The following is a 20,750-nucleotide window of genomic DNA, read 5'->3' as shown; positions in this document are numbered from 1 at the left end:
CCGTAATCCATGTACCTATCCAATATCTGCTTGAAGGTCCCTAATGTTTCCGACTCAACTACTTCCACAGGCAGTGCATTCCATGCCCCCACTACTCTCTGGGTAAAGAACCTACCTCTGATATCCCTCCTATATCTTCCACCTTTCACCTTAAATTTATGTCCCCTTGTAATGGTTTGTTCCACCCGGGGAAAAAGTCTCTGACTGTCTACTCTATCTATTCCCCTGATCATCTTATAAACCTCTATCAAGTCGCCCCTCATCCTTCTCCGTTCTAATGAGAAAAGGCCTAAAACCCTCAACCTTTCCTCGTAAGACCTACTCTCCATTCCAGGCAACATCCTGGTAAATCTTCTTTGCACCTTTTCCAAAGCTTCCACATCCTTCCTAAAATGAGGTGACCAGAACTGTACACAGTACTCCAAATGTGGCCTTACCAAAGTTTTGTACAGCTGCATCATCACCTCACGGCTCTTAAATTCAATCCCTCTGTTAATGAACGCGAGCACACCATAGGCCTTCTTCACAGCTCTATCCACTTGAGTGGCAACTTTCAAAGATGTATGAACATAGACCCCAAGATCTCTCTGCTCCTCCACATTGCCAAGAACTCTACCGTTAACCCTGTATTCCGCATTCATATTTGTCCTTCCAAAATGGACAACCTCACACTTTTCAGGGTTAAACTCCATCTGCCACTTCTCAGCCCAGCTCTGCATCCTATCTATGTCTCTTTGCAGCCGACAACAGCCCTCCTTACTATCCACAACTCCACCAATCTTCGTATCATCTGCAAATTTACTGACCCACCCTTCAACTCCCTCATCCAAGTCATTAATGAAAATCATAAACAGCAGAGGACCCAGAACTGATCCCTGCGGTACGCCACTGGTAACTGGGATCCAGGCTGAATATTTGCCATCCACCACCACTCTCTGACTTCTATCGGTTAGCCAGTTCGTTATCCAACTGGCCAAATTTCCCACTATCCCATGCCTCCTTACTTTCTGCATAAGCCTACCATGGGGAACTTTATCAAATGCCTTACTAAAATCCATGTACACTACATCCACTGCTTTACCTTCATCCACATGCTTGGTCACCTCCTCAAAGAATTCAATAAGATTTGTAAGGCAAGACCTACCCCTCACAAATCCGTGCTGACTATCCCTAATCAAGCAGTGTCTTTCCAGATGCTCAGAAATCCTATCCTTCAGTACCCTTTCCATTACTTTGCCTACCACCGAAGTAAGACTAACTGGCCTGTAATTCCCAGGGTTATCCCTAGTCCCTTTTTTGAACAGGGGCACGACATTCGCCACTCTCCAATCCCCTGGTACCACCCCTGTTGACAGTGAGGACGAAAAGATCATTGCCAACGGCTCTGCAATTTCATCTCTTGCTTCCCATAGAATCCTTGGATATATCCCGTCAGGCCCGGGGGACTTGTCTACCCTCAAGTTTTTCAAAATGCCCAACACATCTTCCTTCCTAACAAGTATTTCCTCGAGCTTACCAATCTGTTTCACACTGTCCTCTCCAACAATATCGCCCCTCTCATTTGTAAATACAGAAGAAAAGTACTCGTTCAAGACCTCTCCTATCTCTTCAGACTCAATACACAATCTCCCGCTACTGTCCTTGATCGGACCTACCCTCGCTCTAGTCATTCTCATATTTCTCACATATGTGTAAAAGGCCTTGGGGTTTTCCTTGATCCTACTCGCCAAAGATTGTTCATGCCCTCTCTTAGCTCTCCTAATCCCTTTCTTCAGGTCCCTTCTGGCTATCTTGTACCCCTCCAATGCCCTGTCTAAACCTTGTTTCCTCAGCCTTACATAAGTCACCTTTTTCCTCTTAACAAGACATTCAACCTCTCTTGTCAACCATGGTTCCCTCACTCGACCATCTCTTCCCTGCCTGACAGGGACATACATATCAAGGACACGTAGCACCTGTTCCTTGAACAAGTTCCACATTTCACTTGTGTCCTTCCCTGCCAGCCTATGTTCCCAACTTATGCACTTCAATTCTTGTCTGACAACATCGTATTTACCCTTCCCCCAATTGTAAACCTTGCCCTGTTGCACGTACCTATCCCTCTCCATTACTAAAGTGAAAGTCACAGAATTGTGGTCACTATCTCCAAAATGCTCCCCCACTAACAAATCTATCACTTGCCCTGGCTCATTACCCAGTACTAAATCCAATATTGCCCCTCCTCTGGTCGGACAATCTACATACTGCGTTAGAAAAGCTTCCTGGACACACTGCACAAACACCACCCCATCCAAACTATTTGATCTAAAGAGTTTCCACTCAATATTTGGGAAGTTAAAGTCGCCCATGACTACTACCCTATGACTTCTGCACCTTTCCAAAATCTGTTTCCCAATCTGTTCCTCCACATCTCTGCTACTATTGGGGGGCCTATAGAAAACTCCTAACAAGGTGACTGCTCCTTTCCTATTTCTGACTTCAACCCATACTACCTCAGTAGGCTGATACTCCTCGAACTGCCTTTCTGCAGCTGTTATACTATCTCTAATTAATAATGCCACCCCCCCACCTCTTTTACCACCCTCCCTAATCTTATTGAAACATCTATAACCAGGGACCTCCAACAACCATTTCTGCCCCTCTTCTATCCAAGTTTCCGTGATGGCCACCACATCGTAGTCCCAAGTACTGATCCATGCCTTAAGTTCACCCACCTTATTCCTGATGCTTCTTGCGTTGAAGTATACACACTTCAACCCCTCTCCGTGCCTGCAAGTACTCTCCTTTGTCAGTGTTCCCTTCCCCACTGCCTCATTACACGCTTTGGCGTCCTGAATATCGGCTACCTTAGTTGCTGGACTACAAATTCGGTTCCCATTCCCCTGCCAAATTAGTTTAAACCCTCCCGAAGAGTACTAGAAAACCTCCCTCCCAGGATATTGGTGCCCCTCTGGTTCAGATGCAACCCGTCCTGCTTGTACAGGTCCCACCTTCCCCAGAATGCACTCCAATTATCCAAATACCTGAAGCCCTCCCTCCTACACCATTCCTGCAGCCACGTGTTCAACTGCACTCTGTCCCTATTCCTAACCTCGCTATCACGTAGCACCGGCAACAAACCAGAGATGACAACTCTGTCTGTCCTGGCTTTTAACTTCCAGCCTAACTCCCTAAACTTGTTTATTACCTCCACACCCCTTTTCCTACCTATGTCGTTGGTACCAATGTGCACCACGACTTCTGGCTGCTCACCCTCCCCCTTAAGGATCCTGAAGACACGATCCGAGACATCCCTGGCCCTGGCACCCGGGAGGCAACATACCTTCCGGGAGTCTCGCTCGCGACCACAGAATCTCCTATCTATCCCCCTAACCATTGAATCTCCTACAACTATTGCTTTTCTATTCTCCCCCCTTCCCTTCTGAGCCCCAGAGCCAGGCTCAGTGCCAGAGACCTGGCCGCTAGGGCCTTCCCCCGGTAGGTCATCCCCCCCAACAGCATCCAAAACGGTATACTTGTTTTGAAGGGGAACGGCCACGAGGGATCCCTGCACTTTCTGCCTGTTTGTTTTTTCCCCCCTGACTGTAACCCAGCTATTCTTGTCCTGTACCTTGGGTGTGGTTACCTCCTTGTAACTCTTCTCAATCACCCCCTCTGCCTCCCGGATGATCCAAAGTTCATCCAGCTTCAGCTCCAGTTCCCTAACACGGTCTTTGAGGAGCTGAAGTTGGGTGCACTTCCCGCAGGTATAGTCAGTGGGGACACCGGTGGTATCCCTCACCACCCACATCCTACAGGAGGAGCATGTAACTGGCTTAGCCTCCATCCCCTCTTACCTGACAGAATATAGCTGCCCTGTGGACTAACTAGATCTCCGCCCTCCGACCCTGCTCCCAGTCAGCTATGCTTTCTGTAAACTCCTGGCTCTCTTCGCACTCTTTGCGGAAATGTCGGAAACAAAATGAAAGGAGCGCCTTACTCCCTCCTCACCTAACTCCCTCGGTCACCAAACTCTCACTATCGCACTCAAATGCACCAAATTCAGCACTCCCTCGGTCACCAAACTCTCACTATCGCACTCAAATGCACCAAATTCAGCACTCCCTCGGTCACCAAACTCTCACTATCGCACTCAAATGCACCAAATTCAGCACTCAGTGTTGATTAGTATTAGTAAAAAAGTAATAAAACCATAAAACATAGGAGCAGAATTAGGCCATTCGGCCCATCGGGTCTGCTCCGCCATTTAATTATGGCTAAGATGTTTCTCATCACCATTCTCCTGCCTTCTCCCCATAACCCCTTATTAATCAAGAACCTGGGCGTCATTCTCCGACCCCCCGCCGTGTCGGAGAATGGCCGTTGGCCGCCGTGAATCCCGCCCCCGCCGAAGTCTCCGGTACCGGAGATTGGGCGGGGGCGGGAATCGGGCCGCGCCGGTTGGTGGGACCCCCCACTGGATTCTCCGGCCCGGATGGGCCGAAGTCCCGCCCAGAAATTGCCTGTCCCGCCGGCGTAAATCAAACCTGGTATTTACCGGCGGGACCAGGCGGCGTGGGCGGGCTCCGGGGTCCTGGGGGGGGTGCGCGGGGCGATCTGACCCCGGGGGGTGTCCCCACGGTGGCCTGGCCCGCGATCGGGGCCCACCGATCCGCGGGCGGGCCTGTGCCGTGGGGGCACTCTTTCCCTTCCGCCTCCGCCACGGTCTCCACCATGGCGGAGGCGGAAGAGACTCTCCCCACTGCGCATGCGTGGGAAACTGACAGCGGCCGCTGACGCTCCCGCGCATGCGCCGGGAAACTGACAGCGGCCGCTGACGCTCCCGCGCATGCGCCGCATTTCCGCGCCAGCTGGCGGGGCAACAAACGCCATTTCCGCCAGCTGGCGGGGCGGAAATCCCTCCGGCGTCGGCCTAGCCCCTCAATGTTGGGGCTAGGCCGCCAAAGATGCAGAGCATTCCGCACCTTTGGGCCGGCGCGATGCCCGTCTGATTGGCGCCGTCTTTGGCGCCAGTCGGCGGACATCCCGCCGTTGGGGGAGAATTTCGCCCCCTATCTAGCTCTGTTTTAAAGACACTCAGTGATTTAGCCTCCACAGCCTTCTGCGGCAAACAGTTCCACAGATTCACCACCCTCTCGCTGAAGAAACTGCTCCTCATCTCAGTTTTGAAGGATCATCCCTTCAATCTGAGGCTGGCCCTCGGGCTCTGGTTTTTCCTACTAGTGGAAACTTCTTCTCCATATCTACTCTATCTAGGCCCCTCAGTATAAGTTTCAATAAGGTCAATAAGATTGTGAAAAGTGTGGTCCGAACATCGACCCTGAGGCACACCATTAGTCACAGGCTGCCATCCCGAAAATGGCCCCTTTATCCTCACTCTCTGCCTTCGGCCAGTCACCCATCCTCAATCCATGCCAGTATCTTACCCTTAACACTGTGGACTCTTAATTTATTTAACAGCACCTTGTCAAAGGCCTGCTGGAAATCCAAGTAGATCACGTCCACTGGCTCTCCTTTGTCTAACTTCCTTGTTACTTCCTCAAAGAATTCTAACAGATTTTGTCAGCCATGCTGACTCAGTCCTGTTTTATCATGCCAAATACTCCGCAATCTCGTCTTTAATAATGGACTCGAAAATCTTACCAATAACCCAAGTCAGGCTAACCAACCTATAATTTCCCGTCTTCTGCCTCCCTCCCTTCTTAATCAGGGGTGTTACATCAGCCACTTTCCAGTCCTCCCTGCCTCCAGTGATTCCTGAAAAATCACCACCAATGCCTCCATAATCTCCTCAGCTATCTCCTTTAGAACCATGGGGTGTCGTCCATCCAGTCCAGGTGATTTATCCACCTTTCAGTTTCCCCCAGAACCTTCTCCTTAGTGAAGGCCACTGCACGGTAGCATAGTGGTTAGCACAGTTGCTTCACAGCTCCAGGGTCCCAGGTTCAATTCCCGGCTTGGGTCACTGTCTGTGTGGAGTCTGCACATTCTCCCCGTGTGTGCGTGAGTTTCGTCCGGGTGCTCCGGTTTCCTCCCACAGTCCAAAGATATGTAGGTTAAGTGGATTGGCCATTCTAAATTGCCATTAGTGTCCAAAGGTTAGGTGGGGTTCCTGGGTTACGGGGATAAAGGGAATGGGGTGAAGGCGTAGGGCTTGTGTGGGGTGCTCTTCCCAAGGGCCGGTGCAGACTTGATGGGCTAAATGGTCTTCTTCTGCACTGTAAATTATGTGGATAATTATATAATTATATGGATTTTCACTCACCTCTGCCCCCTGATTCTCTTGAAGTTCTGGTTTCCCAGTAGTGTCTTCCACCGTGAAGACCTATGCAAAGTAACTATTCAGTTCCTCTGCCATTTCTTTGTTTCCTGTTACTACTTCTCCAGCCTGATTTTTCAGTGGTCCAATGTCTATTCTTGTGTCTCTCTTACCTTTTATATATTGAAAAAAACTCTTGCTACCTTATTTTATATTACTAGCTAGCTCACACTAATATTTCATCTTCTCCCCCCTTATTGCCTTTTTAGTAGTCCTCTGCTCACTTTTAAAGACTTCCCAATTCTCTGGCTTCCCACTAATCCTCGCCACTTAGTATGTTTTTTCTGTTGATTTTATGCTGTCCTTGACTTCTCTCATCAGCCATGGATGCCTCATCCTCCCCTCAGCATGTTTCCTCCTCCTTGGGATGAATTTCTGTTGTTCCTCCCGAATAACCCCAAAAAACGCTTGCCATTGCTGTTCCCCTGTCTTCCCTGCTGGGCTCCTTTTCCAATCAACTCTGGCAAGGTCCTCCCTCATGTATTTGTAGTTACCCTTATTGAATTGTAATGCCGTTACATCTGATTCCAGCTTCTCCCTCTCAAACTGCAAGGTAAATTCTATCATATTGTGGTCATTGCTCCCTAAAGATGGCTTCACCTTAAGTTTGCTAAACAAGTTTACCTCATTTCACATCACCAAATCCAGAATTGCCTGTTCCCTCGTTGGCTCTGTCACAAGCTGCTCCAAAAAAACATCTCTTAGACATTCCACAAATTCCTTTTCTTGGGATCCACTACCAACCTGATTTTCCCAGTCTACCTGCATATTGAAGTCCCCCACGATTATTGTAATATTCCCTTTTTTTACATGCATGTTCTATCTCCTGATTTAATTTCTGCCCCACATCCTGACTACTTGGGGGGCCTGTACATAACTCCTATCAGGGTATTTTTCCCTTTGCGATTCCTCAACTCCACCCACAGAGATTCTATGCCTTCTGATCCTATATCGCTTATTACTATCGATTTAATTTCATTCCTTACTAACAATGCAACCTCTTTGCCCATCTATATGTCATTTCATTGGGCCACATATCCTTTGATATTTAGATCCCAGCCCTGATCCTCTTGCAGCCACGTGTCTGTGATTCCCACAATATCGTACCGGCCAATTTCAATGTACGCAACAAGCTCATTTACCTTGTTTCGTATATTCCGTGCATTTAGGTACAACACCCTCAGTCCTGCATTGACCACCCCCCTTCTCATATTTGTCACCTTTTTAATCTGCCTGTAGTTAGATTCTTGCCACCTTCTATACTCTCTGTTCTATTACGTGTTCTGGAAATGTTACTAACCTCTCCTGAGCCCTTGGCCCCTTTAACTAATTTAAAGCCCTCGCCATTAACCTGCGCTTCTACCTTCTCCTTTAACTTTGATTTTCTAATTCTCCATACAACTAAACCCTCTCCCCACTCCACCTCCAAACACACCTTTACCTCCTTAATCTTATTGACCCTGTGCCAATTAGCTTGTGGCTCAGGTAGTAATCCAAATATTATTACCTTTTTGGTTCTGCTGTTTAATTTATCTCCTAGCTGTTCATACTCCCTTAGCAGAACCTCCGTCCTTGTTCTACCTATGCCATTTGTACCTACGTGGATCTTTACCCTCTCACTCCAAGTTCCTCTGCAGCCCAGATGAGATATCCCAAACCTGAACACCAAGCAGGTAACACAAGGAATTACAGACCTGTTAGCTTGACATCAGTAGTAGGGAAAGTGCCAGAATATAAAGGATGAACATTTATAAAATAACAATGAGATTGGGCAGAGTCAACATAGATTTATGAAAGAGAAATATTGTTTGACAAACCTGTTGGAGTTTCTTGAGGATGGTACTGGCAGAATATATGAGGGAGAACCAGTGGATGTGATGTATTTGGATTTTCAGAAGGCTTTCGATAAGGTGCTGCACAAGAGGTTAGTTAGCAAAATTAGAGCTCATGGAGTTGGGAGAAATATACTCACATGGATTGAGGATCGGACAACAGACAGAAAATAGACAGTAGGGATAAACGGATAATTCCCAAGTCGTCAGGCTGTGACTAGTGCGGTATTACAAGGGTCAGTGCTTGGGCTCCAACTGTGGGGACCAAATGTAATGGGTGCGATTCAGCCAACACGTTGCGGCTGGCACAGATATGGGTGCGATGGGTGAATCATGGGAGAGGCCCAAATCGGGCTTTGTACTGGTCTCCGATATGATCGTGAGTCACCCTCCATGGGCATGATCCAGATAACGATGACGCAGCATCCACCCAGCGCCCGGGATTCACCGGCCACACCGGCAAGGTCTCAACCGGAGACTAGTCGTGATAGCCACTCGGGGGTCTCACAGGCCATTGGGGGCCCCCGGGTGGTTGGGGACAGAACACAGCAGAGCTCTGACATTCTCCCTGGCATCCGGGCATTCTGGGTGCCAGGCTGGCATTGTCAGGGTGCCAGGCTGGCATTGCCAAACGTCGGGGCCTAAGGGGGCCATGTCCATGAAAGAAGGGGTGGGGGTGTAAAGGGTGGAGGGTGAAGAGATGACATGAAGGGGTCTCATGAAGGCTGGGGGGGGGGATGAAGGGGGGTCTTAAAGTGGGGTACCCTCAGTGACACCGTGTTGGGTGTCCTCACTTGAAATGGGGGGGGGAATGCACATGTCTGTGATGTCTGGCATTGCCTATGGATGGGGGGGTGGGTGGCAGATCCTCAAGCTCGCTTAGAGATCGGGGCACCCTTTCAAAATGGCGCCCCAATCTCTGAGGAGCCAGTTTCGCGGCGAGTTCAACTCTCCACTGCTGAAGAAATTTCTAGACGTGGCTGGACCGGGGAGAAACTCCCCAAGGCCTAAAGAAATAACCAAGTGTGAGTGAATCCACGACTGGATCTCACACAAAAAGCCTGCATGAAACATCTGGCTAAATCCACCCAAAATGTCACTTAGAAATTGTTTGATTGAATCGCGTCCATTTCCACGTTTGCTGATGACACAAACCTTGGTGGGAATGTGAATTGTGAAGAGGATGCAAAGAGGCTTACAGGGGACTTAGACAGACTAATTGAGTGTCTGCCTGCCTCAACATTACTTCTGCAGGTCCTGATTGTGTTGCAGTCTCCCACCAATATTGGGGAACGTCGGGCTGAGGTGGGTTTAGCCTCTGGCCCATCAACAGTTCAGCCAATGCCTCTCCAGTCATGGCATGTGGCGTGGTCTAGTAACTAAATAAGAAGAGTGCCAATCTTGTTTCGACGGTGCCCATGACCTGTTTCCTCATACCCTTCTTGAAGGCCTGCACTGCCCGCTCATCTAGATCGGTTGATGAAGAGTGATATGGCCATTCAGATGTGCTTCACTCCGTTTGTCTTCATGAAGTGGCAAACTCTTCACTGGTGAACGTGTTCCATTGTCCATAACCAATACCTCCAGGATGCCATGGGTGTTAAACGAGAGCCGCAGCTTCTCAATGGTGGCTCGAGATGGTGGACGACACCCAATGAACGTCCAGTCACTTAGGATGGGTGTTTACCATGAGCAGGAGCATGGAGTTTTGGAAAGGTCTGGCAAAATCTGCATCTAGGCATACCAAGGTTAGCCCGACCATTCCCATCAGTGTAACGGTGTGGCTGGTGGGAACTTCTGATGCTCCTGGCATGTGGTACACTGCTGCCCATTCATTCAGTCATGCCATCCAAGCCTTGCCACCATTTTCATTTTCAACACCCCTAGATGACTGCTGTGCAGGTCTCGGAGTATAATCCATCTGCCCTGGCTTGGGATCATGATGTGAGCCTCCCACAGGAGGATACCATCCTCCACACTAGGTTCCTCCTGTTTGGCCTCAAACGTTTGTCGCTATTTTGGTAGCTTCCCTTGCTAGCCCTCATGCAGGACGACATGGCGTATCTTCACCAACGCTGGGTCCTTCTGCATCCACTCGCATTTCTGGGTGGCAGTGACCAGCAAGGTGTCCATGAAGTTCAGAGTGGACACAACTTTGTCAGCCCTCGGTAAGGATAGGGGGTGCGCGGCAATGGGAGCTGGCTCAGAGCGTCCGCATTTGCAATCTGTGTGTCCGGGCGATGCTCAGATCCGTCCTCGTACTCCGCTGGAAATAGGGTCCATCGTTGTATCCATGCAGGTGCTATGGGTGGAATAACCTTGTCTTCTTTAAATAAACTGAGTAATGGCTTGTGGTCCGTCACGATAATGAATCAATACCCATACACGTATTGGTGAAATTTCTTGACTGCAAAAACGACGGCCAGCCCTTCTTTCTTGATTTGGGCACAGTTGTATTCCACAATGGCCGAAGTCCGTGAAGAATATGCTGTCGGCCTCTCCAGTCAGTCATCCATGCGGTGGGATAACGCCACACCAATGCCGTAAGGTGAGGCATCGCACATCACCAAAAGGGGCTTTGAAGGGTTGTAATGGGTCAACAAGCTCGATGGTGACAGCCGCTGATTAACCCTGGAAAAAGCCACCTCCTGTGGCACTCTCCACACCCATTCTTGGTGCTTTTTTAGCAATGCATGAAGTGATACGAGGATAGTCTCCATGCCAGGAATAAATTTCCCGTAGTAGTCAATGAGACCCTAGAACGAACTCAACTCCGGTGTGGGGGCTTGTTTGATCGCTCGCACCTTCTTTATTGCGGGTCCCAATCAACACAATACCCAAAGTACGTGACCTCCTTGTACGCACTTCCCCTCGAGGCGGACGCCTGTCTCAGAAAACCGGCAGAGGGCTTCTTCCAGATTGCTTAGTTGCTCCTTTTCATTGTCTCCTGTGATCAGGATGTCATTGAAGTAGACCGGCACATGTGATAGCCCTTTGAGGATATTCTCCATACATGCTGGAAAATTCCACAAGCCAATCACATTCCGAATGGCAACCTCATATATTCATAGAGGCTTCTGTTGATATTAATGATCGTGTAACGTTGAGAATCAGCATCCAGCTCCAGCTGGAGATAAGCGGGACTCTTATCAAGCTTAGAAAAGGAATGTCTCCCTGCTAACTTCGCGTAGAGGTCTCCTATTCACGGCCTTGGGTATCTATCCAGACGGGAGGCCTTGTTTACTGTCAACTTATAGTCCCCAGGGCAGTATGGTGGCACAGTGGTTATCCCTGCTGCCTCATGGCGCCGAGATCCCAGGTTTGATCCCGGCTCTGGGTCACTGTCCGTGTGGAGTTTGCCCATTCGCCACGTGTCTGCGTGGGTTTTGTCCCCACAACCCAAAGGTGTACAGGCTAGGTGGATTGGCCACACTAAATTGCCCTTTAATTGGAAAAAATGAATTGGGTACTTTAAATTTATTTTTTAAAACGAGAATGGATGGTTTTGGCTGGTTTCAGCACCAGGACTACAGACACTACCCAATCAGCAAATTGCACTGCCCTAATGATACTGAGGCTCTCCAATCAGCATAGCCCACCCTCTACCTTTGTTAGTAATGGATATGGAACTGGGAGGGCCCTGAAGTACTTAAATTGGGGCTCAGGTATCTTGGCCACGGCCCCCATTATTTTGCCCAGGCCCTCCTGAAAAAACTGCGGGTACTTCCCCAGGATATCCTGAAGTTGTGAAATCCACAGTATAAATTCTTCGATGCGGTGTCACTTAGTAGAGTAAGGGAGGCAGTGGCGTAGTGGTATTATTGTTGGACTAGTTATCCAGAAACCCAGAGTGATGCTTTGGGGACCTGGGTTCGAATCCCGCCATGATGTGCAGGTTAGGTGGATTGGTCATGCTAAATTTCCCCTTAGTGTTCAAAGATGTACAGGTTAAGTGGATTGGCCATGCTAAATTGCCCCTTAGTATCCAAAAATAAGGTTAGGTGGGGTCACTGGGTTACCGGGGTCGTGGCGTGGACCTAGGTAGGATACTCTTTCCAAGGGTCGGTGTAGAATCGATGGGCCGAATGGCCTCCTTCTGCACTCTAGATATTCTATGATTTGTATAGCCCCCCTAGTGCCCATCCAGAGGATCCACTGTCAATCCAGCCGGTATCTCTGGAGCCAATCCTGACCCAGCAGACTCGGGCTGGGGCCCCGTACCACTATCAGTGGCAGCCTAATGGACTGCTGCCAGTAGGCAACTGGGATCATTGATGTGCCTCCTATCGCTAGGGTTTCTGCTCTATAAGTTGCCAGTTTTGCCTTGGTGTCCCTAAATCATGAACTCTTTCCTCCATTTTTGAATACTTTTCCCCTAATGCCAGTCTGTATGTTGTTCTCATCTTTTTGCTTTCAGACAGTGCTGACCTTTATTCTGCCACTAACACCTACCCTGACAAACCTTTGTGTCTTTAATACTATCATTACCACTCCCTTTGCCTGTGCTCGTTGACATTTTTGCCATTGTATCTCCCCGTGCTCTACCCTGTCCCTAACCTTCTCTTTTGCGCCACTTGCCCCTCCTCACTTTTCAACAGCATAAAACCCATCATATTTCCTTTTTTTTCCAGTTCAAAAAAGAGACATATTGCACTTGAAGTGTTAACTCAGTTTCTCTCTGCACAGACACTGCCAGACCTGCTGAGTTTTTCCTGCACTTCCTGTTTTTATTTTTGATCTCCAGCATCCGCAATATCTTGTTTTTGTTTCTCAATGTAATGTTTTGGACAGAGTAGAGAAGTTTTTGAACTTTAGGAGAGAAAGGGGAATCAATTAATTGTTACATTATTTGGATGCTAAATTGCATTCTGGAGGCAGATAGTAATGGGGTCTCACCTGTGCTCTCTCTCTATCTGTAGGAAGAGGCTGAAAGGGGGGCTTATTGGTTGGAGGTGCATGGTATGTAGGTGGTTTGTGATGGCTTGAGACATACACTGGGGGCTTCTAGTAGTTTATTGATGAAAGGCAAAGGCAGGTAAGCAACAAGCATAGAACTCAAATATAATGAATCCAATCCTTTAGATCCGGGGTCCACACTGCCCATGGTCCTGTTCCCAGGGTTCCGTGCAAACTCCCTGTTGGCCGGTTCGTGCATTTCCAAGCGATTGGCCCAAGCTGGTTACATGATCTGTCGAACCTGCCCCATTAAATGGGCCACGCTACCACAGTGTGACTCCAAGTGGAGCGTAAATGTATAAAAACTAGTCTCTCGTGTTCCATCCTTCCCTGCCTGGCTATCGAGGGCACAACACTTATTAGTTCTTTATTTGTAATCTAATGCAAGATGGTTTGTGTTCTGGGCACTCACTGCCTCCCGTGATGGTTTCACATACTGTCCTGCCAGTAAAACAGGCGATCTGAATATTTTAGTTTCTCGTTGGCAGTGCTGAATTCAGTAATGTCACTGACACACTTGGAAAGACCCTCCCATGTTGACTAAATTGAAAAGCAAAGCCTGCACTATAATTCCATGTGATTACATACATCAATATCTGTTCAGCTTCCTGAAATGGCTGAGATTTTAATAAATTGTGCAGATTTCATTTTTAACACACCTTTTTAGACTTCAAATGATAGTGACCTCATTTATGCCCTGACTCAATAGACAAGTGAACTAATCTGGTACAAAAATCTCAAACATTGGCTCTAGTCCAATCTTTACGCTACCTTTGCTGTAACTTGTAATTTGCTGTAGTTTTCAACAAGCAAGAACCAGTTATAAGCAGAACCAAATGGAATAAGAGGATCCTCAAATTGAAGGAACAGGCTATCAGGTGTTAAGCTGCTTTTGAGTCCATGCTACCTGTAAAGATCTAATATGATGCAATTTTACCTTAGGCAGCCATTTCCGTCCACTGCAGCTTGGACCCATGGTTAAGAAAAATTCTATAACAGCAATCTCACTTAAGGTCAACTTTTAGGATCACAATGGTAGCCCGCAATCATTGGCAGATCAAACGTATATGTCTACCTCTCCATTTCATACTGGCTCATTAGGACTTGGTATCAAGCAATTGTAGAACTTTCTTACCTTTCTACTAATGATCAGGTGAGGGGAAGCATTGAAGCACCAAGATCCATCTGGCGAACATGGCCAGGCAGACATACTGAGAGCAGTTAGCAAAGCAAGTGGGATCTTGGTTTTCATAAATCAAGGTATTGAGTACAAACCCAGAAAAGTTACGTTCAACCTTTTATAAAGCTCTTGTTGGGCCACAGCTATCGTATTGCATCCAGTTGTGGCCACCACTCTTTTTAGGAGGGTTGTGAAGGTCCTTGAGAGGGTGCAGAGGGTAGATCGAAGGATGAGGGATTTTAGCTACAAGGTTAAATTGGCGAAGTCGGGCCTGTTATTCCTTGGAGCAAAGGTGATTGCGGGAGATCTAATAGACAAGTACAAGATTGTCACCGGTTTAAGTAAGGCAGAAAAATAAGCTGTTCCCATTTGCTGATTGTACAAGGGCTCAGGGATACAGATTAAGATTTTGGCCAAAAGATACTGGGTGGGGGCGTGGTAATACTCGCTGTCTTCAAGGATGGGGGAAGTGGTGGCAATCAATGATTTCAAAAGGAAATTGGATGAGCATTTAAGGGAAATACAGGGCTACAGGGTGATGCACAATCTCGAGGCAAGGTGAGTCATAACTAAGAGGCTTTAATCAGCTAGAACTGTACCCAGCAGCTTCGATACAGAAAGTGAAGGCTGCTGGGACGGCATTGGTTCTTATACCCCACCTCTCAGGGCGGAGCTATGTACGTTAGCCAATGATAGGCTCCTAGGTCTAGCCAATGGTCATCCACCTCTCAGATACCGCAATACGTGGTGTTACCACACAGGGATAGTGAGGGAATTGGATGGACTGGATTGAGAGCTGGCATGGACTCAATAGGCTGAATGACCTCTTTCAGTACTGTAATGGTTCTATGACTCCATCCTGTAGTATCCATTAACCCTTTCTATTTCTTTTCCCCACTTTGAGGATATTATATTCTAACGAAGTGACCGAGCATTGCACAGCAGCAGAAAGCTGGATTCAGCAGCCACTACCTCTGGTAATGGATACCAATCAAATCCTACTTTGAAGATTAAGTTTGTAATTGTTTATGATGCATCAGAAAAGATCCAAAGAAAAAAGGGAGCAGTGCAGCTTGAATGGGATTTTCCAATCTGAACGGTTAACGTTTCTGTCATTCTGAGTGCGCGGAATAGGCTTGTGGGGCTGAAGGTTATTTAAAAAAATCAAACTGATGGAAACTATGCACCAAGAGACTGAAGGTAAGTGAGAGAAGAGATTGAAATAATATTGAAAAATGGGAGTGAAGAATATTAAGGAATTACTTCAGTGGATGAAGTTATTTGCATTTTACTGTTAATGAGAAAACTAATAGTGCAACTCACATCTAAATGATGCATAAAGAGGTTAAAGTATATTATATATTGGGATATATTAAATTCAAGCTGGTTGTGACTGTGGTCCATTAACCCAGAAAATTAAGCATCAAAATCACTTTATCATAAGATAAAATAAATCGCAGGAATGAATGCGAAATATTTTGCTTCTATCATCATTATAGAAGATACAAAAAACATTCCAGCAAGAGCAATATTTCTGGAGGTGGAAGGGAAAGGGGAACTTGGTGAACTACAATCACTAGGGAAGCGGCATTGAGCTATGGGATGACAAGTCTCTGGATCCTGATGGACTTCATCCTAGCATCTTAAAAGAGATGGGTTAGGAGGTAGTAGATGTGTTGGTGATAATTTTCCAAAATTCGCTCGGTTCTGGAAAGATTCCATCAGACTGGAAAGTAGCAAATATTCAAGAAGGGAGGGAGGCAGAAAACAGGAAACTATCGGCCAGAATTGTGGAGAAGGTGTTAGAATCAATCATTAAGGAGGTTTTGGCAGCACGTAGAAAAACTCAAGGTAATTGGGAAGAGTCAGTGTGGTTTTGTGAAAGGGAATTCATGTTTAACCAATATATTAGAGTTCTTTGAAGGAGTAACATGCACTGTGGATAACGAGGAGCCTGTAGATGCACTGTACTTGGATTTCCAGTAGGCATTTGATAAAGTGCCACATAACAGGTTATTGTGGAATTGAAAAGCTCATGGTGTACGGCGTAACGTATTAACATGGATAGAAGATTGGCTGGCTGGCAGAAAACAGAGAGTACACATAACTGGGTCATTTTCTGATTGGCAGGATGTGGAGTCCCCCAAAGGTCTGTGCTGGAGTCTCAACTTTTTACAATTTATATCAATAACTTAGACGAGGGAAGCAAAGGCATGGTAGCTAAATTTGCAGACCAAAAGATAAGCATGGAATTATGTTTGTGAAGAGGACATAAGGAGGCTGCAGACAGATATAGATAGGTTAAGTGAGTGGGCAAAAATCTGGCAGATGGATTATAATCTGGGAAAATGTGAAGCTGTTCACTTTGGCAGGAAGAATAAAAAAGCAGAATGTTATTTAAATGAAGAATGGCTACAGAATTCTGAGGTGCAGAGGGCTCTAGTTATACAAATGCATGAGTCACAAAAAGTTAGTATGCAGGTGCAGCAAGTAATTAAGAAGAATGATGGAGTGCTACCCTTTCTTACGAAAGGAATTGAACATAAAAATAAGGAGTTATGCTTCAGTTATACAGGGCATTAGTGGGTCCACATCTCAAACACTTTGTGCAGATTTGGACTCCCTATTTAAAGAAGGATGTAAATGAATTTGGAGGTGGTTTTTAAGGCAGAGGTAAATAGACACTTTTTTTTTAATAAACATTTTATTGAGGTATTTTTGGTATTATGACAATAACAAAATAAACAATGTACATGGAACTATAAACATAGTACAAAAGCCATCTCCCTCCCTTACAGGTCCCACCTTTATTAACCCCCTACTCTAAGCTAAACTAACCCCCCACCCCCTTCTGCTGAAGATTAATTTTCCACGAAGAGGTCGACGAACGGTTGCCACCTCCGGGCGAACCCTAACAGTGGCCCTCTCAAGGCGAACTTGATTTTCTCCAAACAGAGAAAGCTAGCCATGTCCGATAGCCAGGTCTCCGACTTCAGGGGCTTTGAGTCCCTCCAACCTAATAGTATCCGTCTCCGGGCTACCAGGGAAGCAAAGACCAGAACATCTGCCTCTTTCTCCTCCTGGATTCCCGGGTCTTCCGACACCCCGAAAATCGCCACCTCTGGACTCAGTGCCACCCTTGTTTTTAACACCGTGGACATGACATCTGCAAACCCCTCCAAAATCCCCTAAGCTTTGGACATGTCCAAAACATGTGGACATGGTTCACTGGTCCTTCCGCACATTTTGCACACCTGTCTTCCACCCCAAAGAATCTGCTCATCCTGGCCGCCGTCATATGAGCCTGGTGAACGACCTTGAATTGTATCAGGCTGAGCCTGGCACATGTTGCAGACGCGTTGACTCTACTCAACGCGTCCGCCCGTAGACCATCCTCTATCTCTCCTCCCAGCTCCTCCTCCCACTTGCGCTTCAGCTCCTTGGTCTTCGTCTCCTCTGACCCCATAAGTTCGTTGTAAATGTCAGAGACGCTCCCTTCTCCTACTCACCCTCTGGAAACTACCCTGTCCTGAATCCCCCTTAGCGGTAGGAGTGGGAAGGTTGACACCTGTTTACTTAGGAAGTCCCGCACCTGCAGATACCTGAATTTGTTTCCCCTCGCCAACCCAAACTTCTCCTCCAGCGCCCTCATGCTCGGGAAGCTCCCCTCTATAAACATATGCCCCATAGAGGTAAATAGACACTTGTTGGGCAAGGGAATCAAATGTTATCGGCAGTTGATGAGAACGTAGAATTTGAAACACAAACGGATCAGCCATGATCTTACTGAATTGCAGAGCAGGCTGAGGGGCAAATGGCCTACTTCTGTTCCCATTTTCTATATTCATATGTAAATTGCTTTATCATACGATTAAATCAATTGCAGGATTGAATGTAACATGTTTTTAAAATAAATTTAGAGTACCCAATTATTTTTTTCCAATTTAGGGGCAATTTAGCATGGCCAATCCACCTAATCTGCCCATCTTTGGGTTGTGGGGGTGAAACCCACGCAGACACGGAGAGAATGTGCAAACTCCACGGAAATATTTTTTATAATGTCTTGGGATTTTAACAAAAATTGATTTATGATCAATATGTGTTGTTGACACTGAAAAGGATTTAGCCCCTGGAGTGTCTTAATGTTTGTTTTGTTCCACAATTTGACAGGAGTTGCAAGATCGCTTTGGCGAGTGGCGTGCATGCACTTTACCGACATTGGTAAAGCAGTCGGATTGATATCCTCACCTGAGCCTAACATTAGTGCCTAAACGTGACTTATGTTGAAATACAGTGATAGCAAATTACAGCAGCACTGACAAACGATCAATTATTTCACTGGGTGGGACGGTGAGAACAGCCATTTATAGAGTACACTCATTAATTTCATATGTTCCCTCAACACAATGCAAATGTTGATGCCAATAAAGCAAAACTGGCAATTACAAACTTTATTTTCCTTAAAACAAAGTAAGAGAAGTTGGACTGACAGGGGTAAAGTGAATGGTGATTGTATGGTTTCACCTTTTGAAACTGGCTTCAGTCCAGATCACATGGGTCAGTGGTTCCTCTGTGCCCATTGCAAGCATCCTGCGCACAGCATCATTTCTTGGTTATAAGGGATCCATTCAAACATACTTACAGTAGGATACAGGGAATAGCACAATGCTGGTTATGGCAGAGTGTGGTAGAGTTGCACAAAGGGAGGAGAAATTTGCACCACTGCCTAGACCTGGCATTATGACACTGGATGGCTAAGTAAAAATGTGCTCCCATCCCCCAGTCGTGAGATCTCTACAGCGATGAGCCCTTAATACTGTTCAACCACAATAAAGGTTTTAAATTGCTGCTGGGGCATTTTGTAATAAATGTTGAAATGTGTAATATGTGCTGAGAGATTAGAGAGGATTGTAACAGCTATGTTTTTGTTCACACAGAGGCATCACTGTTGGGGGAAAAGCAATTGAGAACTGTCAGTTTCCAGTTTCCAACCCCTTTCCCAATGCCCATCAGTCAGCATGAACCGTTGGTGACCTGGTTATGTAAAGGCTCTGGTTGGACCCTGACAGGGAAACTACATTCAGTTCTGGACGCTGCACCTCTCTTGGCCATAGAGAGCATGTGGCATAGATTAACTGGGTTAATTATGAGGACATATAGGCTTGTGACCCCTTAAGTACTAAAGATTATGGGGGGTGGGGGGGAATCTAATTGAGGTGTTTAAGATAATGAAAGGATCTGATCCGGTGGATCAAGAGGAACTATTTCCTCTAGTTGGAAGTCCCAAACAAGCAGACATAATCTTCAAGTGAGAGATATATTATTCAGGCAGGCCGCACATCTTCACACCTAGGGTAGTGAAAGTCTGGAACTCACTTCGCTAAAAGGTTTTGTGGCTGGGGTTCAATTGAAAATTTCAATACTGCAATTGATAGATTTGTGTTAGGCAAGTATATTGAGGAATATGGAACAAAGGAGGCTAAATGAAATTAAGGTAACAGATCAGCTATGATTAATTGAATGGCAGAACAGACTCAAGAAGGTGAATGGCCTCCTCCTGTTCCTATGCACTGCAACGCATCCTGTGCCAGCGTTCAGACCTAGATGCCTGCTTCTACTAAAAGTACACATTTGATATAAATTCTACCTTCTCTGTGTTCTAGGCAATTCCATCAGTCCATGTATGTCACTCCAGGAGAGAGGGCTGCCGGCATTTGTAATGCTTCCTGATCCATTTTCAGTCTTTTATATTCTTGTCATTTCCAAACAGAAGTTCAGGGATTGATGAAGTATGAAAATATGGCTGTCTACACGTATTAGAATCCGAAAGAGTAATTTAAAAGAAATGTCCGCCTCTTTAATTAGTTTGCACTGTACTCTTCCCACCAAATGAAATCTGCACCAATGAACCTGGTTGGGAAGGTGGACTGGTCTACGAAAAGTGCTGTTCGTAGGCCAGTCTCTGGGGGCAGGGGAGAGCAAAGCAGACGTGGCCTTCAGTTTGTGCCGTTGGGACGGATTGTCTCTCCCTCAAGACCTGACTCCCCTCCTGAGGGGTGGGAAATAGGGGAGTAAGGGGATAAATGGGCTGAGAGTGGGATGGGATCAGTATTCAGCATTCCATGGGTTAGCAGGTTAGTGCAACAAATCTTCTTTGTTAGTGAGTTTTAACTAAAGAGAAAATAACTTTAATGCGGTTATAAGTACATACCAGCTTCTCCTCACTACGCCCTTCATTTCTGTTTCACTTTCAGTCAGTCTAGGTACTCACCGTTCATGAAACAGAAACACATAGACGGTCCCTACACAGGCCATCATCCATATGATCCAGCGCATGTGAGATGCCCAGGGGCCCAGCTCCCGGAGATTCAGCCTATACGGAAGGGAACAGCAGCACATTAACTTGGTTCAGTTCAACAAAGGGGTAAAGCCAGGATCTTGTGAATAGATCAGACACTAACTT

The 20,750-nt window shown here is 46.6% G+C and overlaps 1 protein-coding gene across 2 annotated transcripts in view; it reads right to left on the bottom strand.

The window, feature by feature from the left end:
• The window catches only part of mmd2a (monocyte to macrophage differentiation-associated 2a), a 234,928-nt gene that overhangs the window by 19,021 nt on the left and 195,157 nt on the right, over positions 1-20,750 (bottom strand). For both annotated transcript variants that reach the window (XM_072480948.1, XM_072480949.1), the window contains one exon: positions 20,559-20,660. In XM_072480948.1, coding sequence (XP_072337049.1) covers positions 20,559-20,660 — 102 coding nt within the window. The remainder of the gene's footprint in view (positions 1-20,558; positions 20,661-20,750) is intronic.

This window comes from Scyliorhinus torazame, chromosome 17 (genome assembly GCF_047496885.1).
Source record: "Scyliorhinus torazame isolate Kashiwa2021f chromosome 17, sScyTor2.1, whole genome shotgun sequence".
Lineage (NCBI taxonomy): Eukaryota > Metazoa > Chordata > Chondrichthyes > Carcharhiniformes > Scyliorhinidae > Scyliorhinus > Scyliorhinus torazame.
The sequence above is the reverse complement of the archived record's forward strand: the minus strand, read 5'-3'. Positions and strand labels throughout refer to the sequence as shown.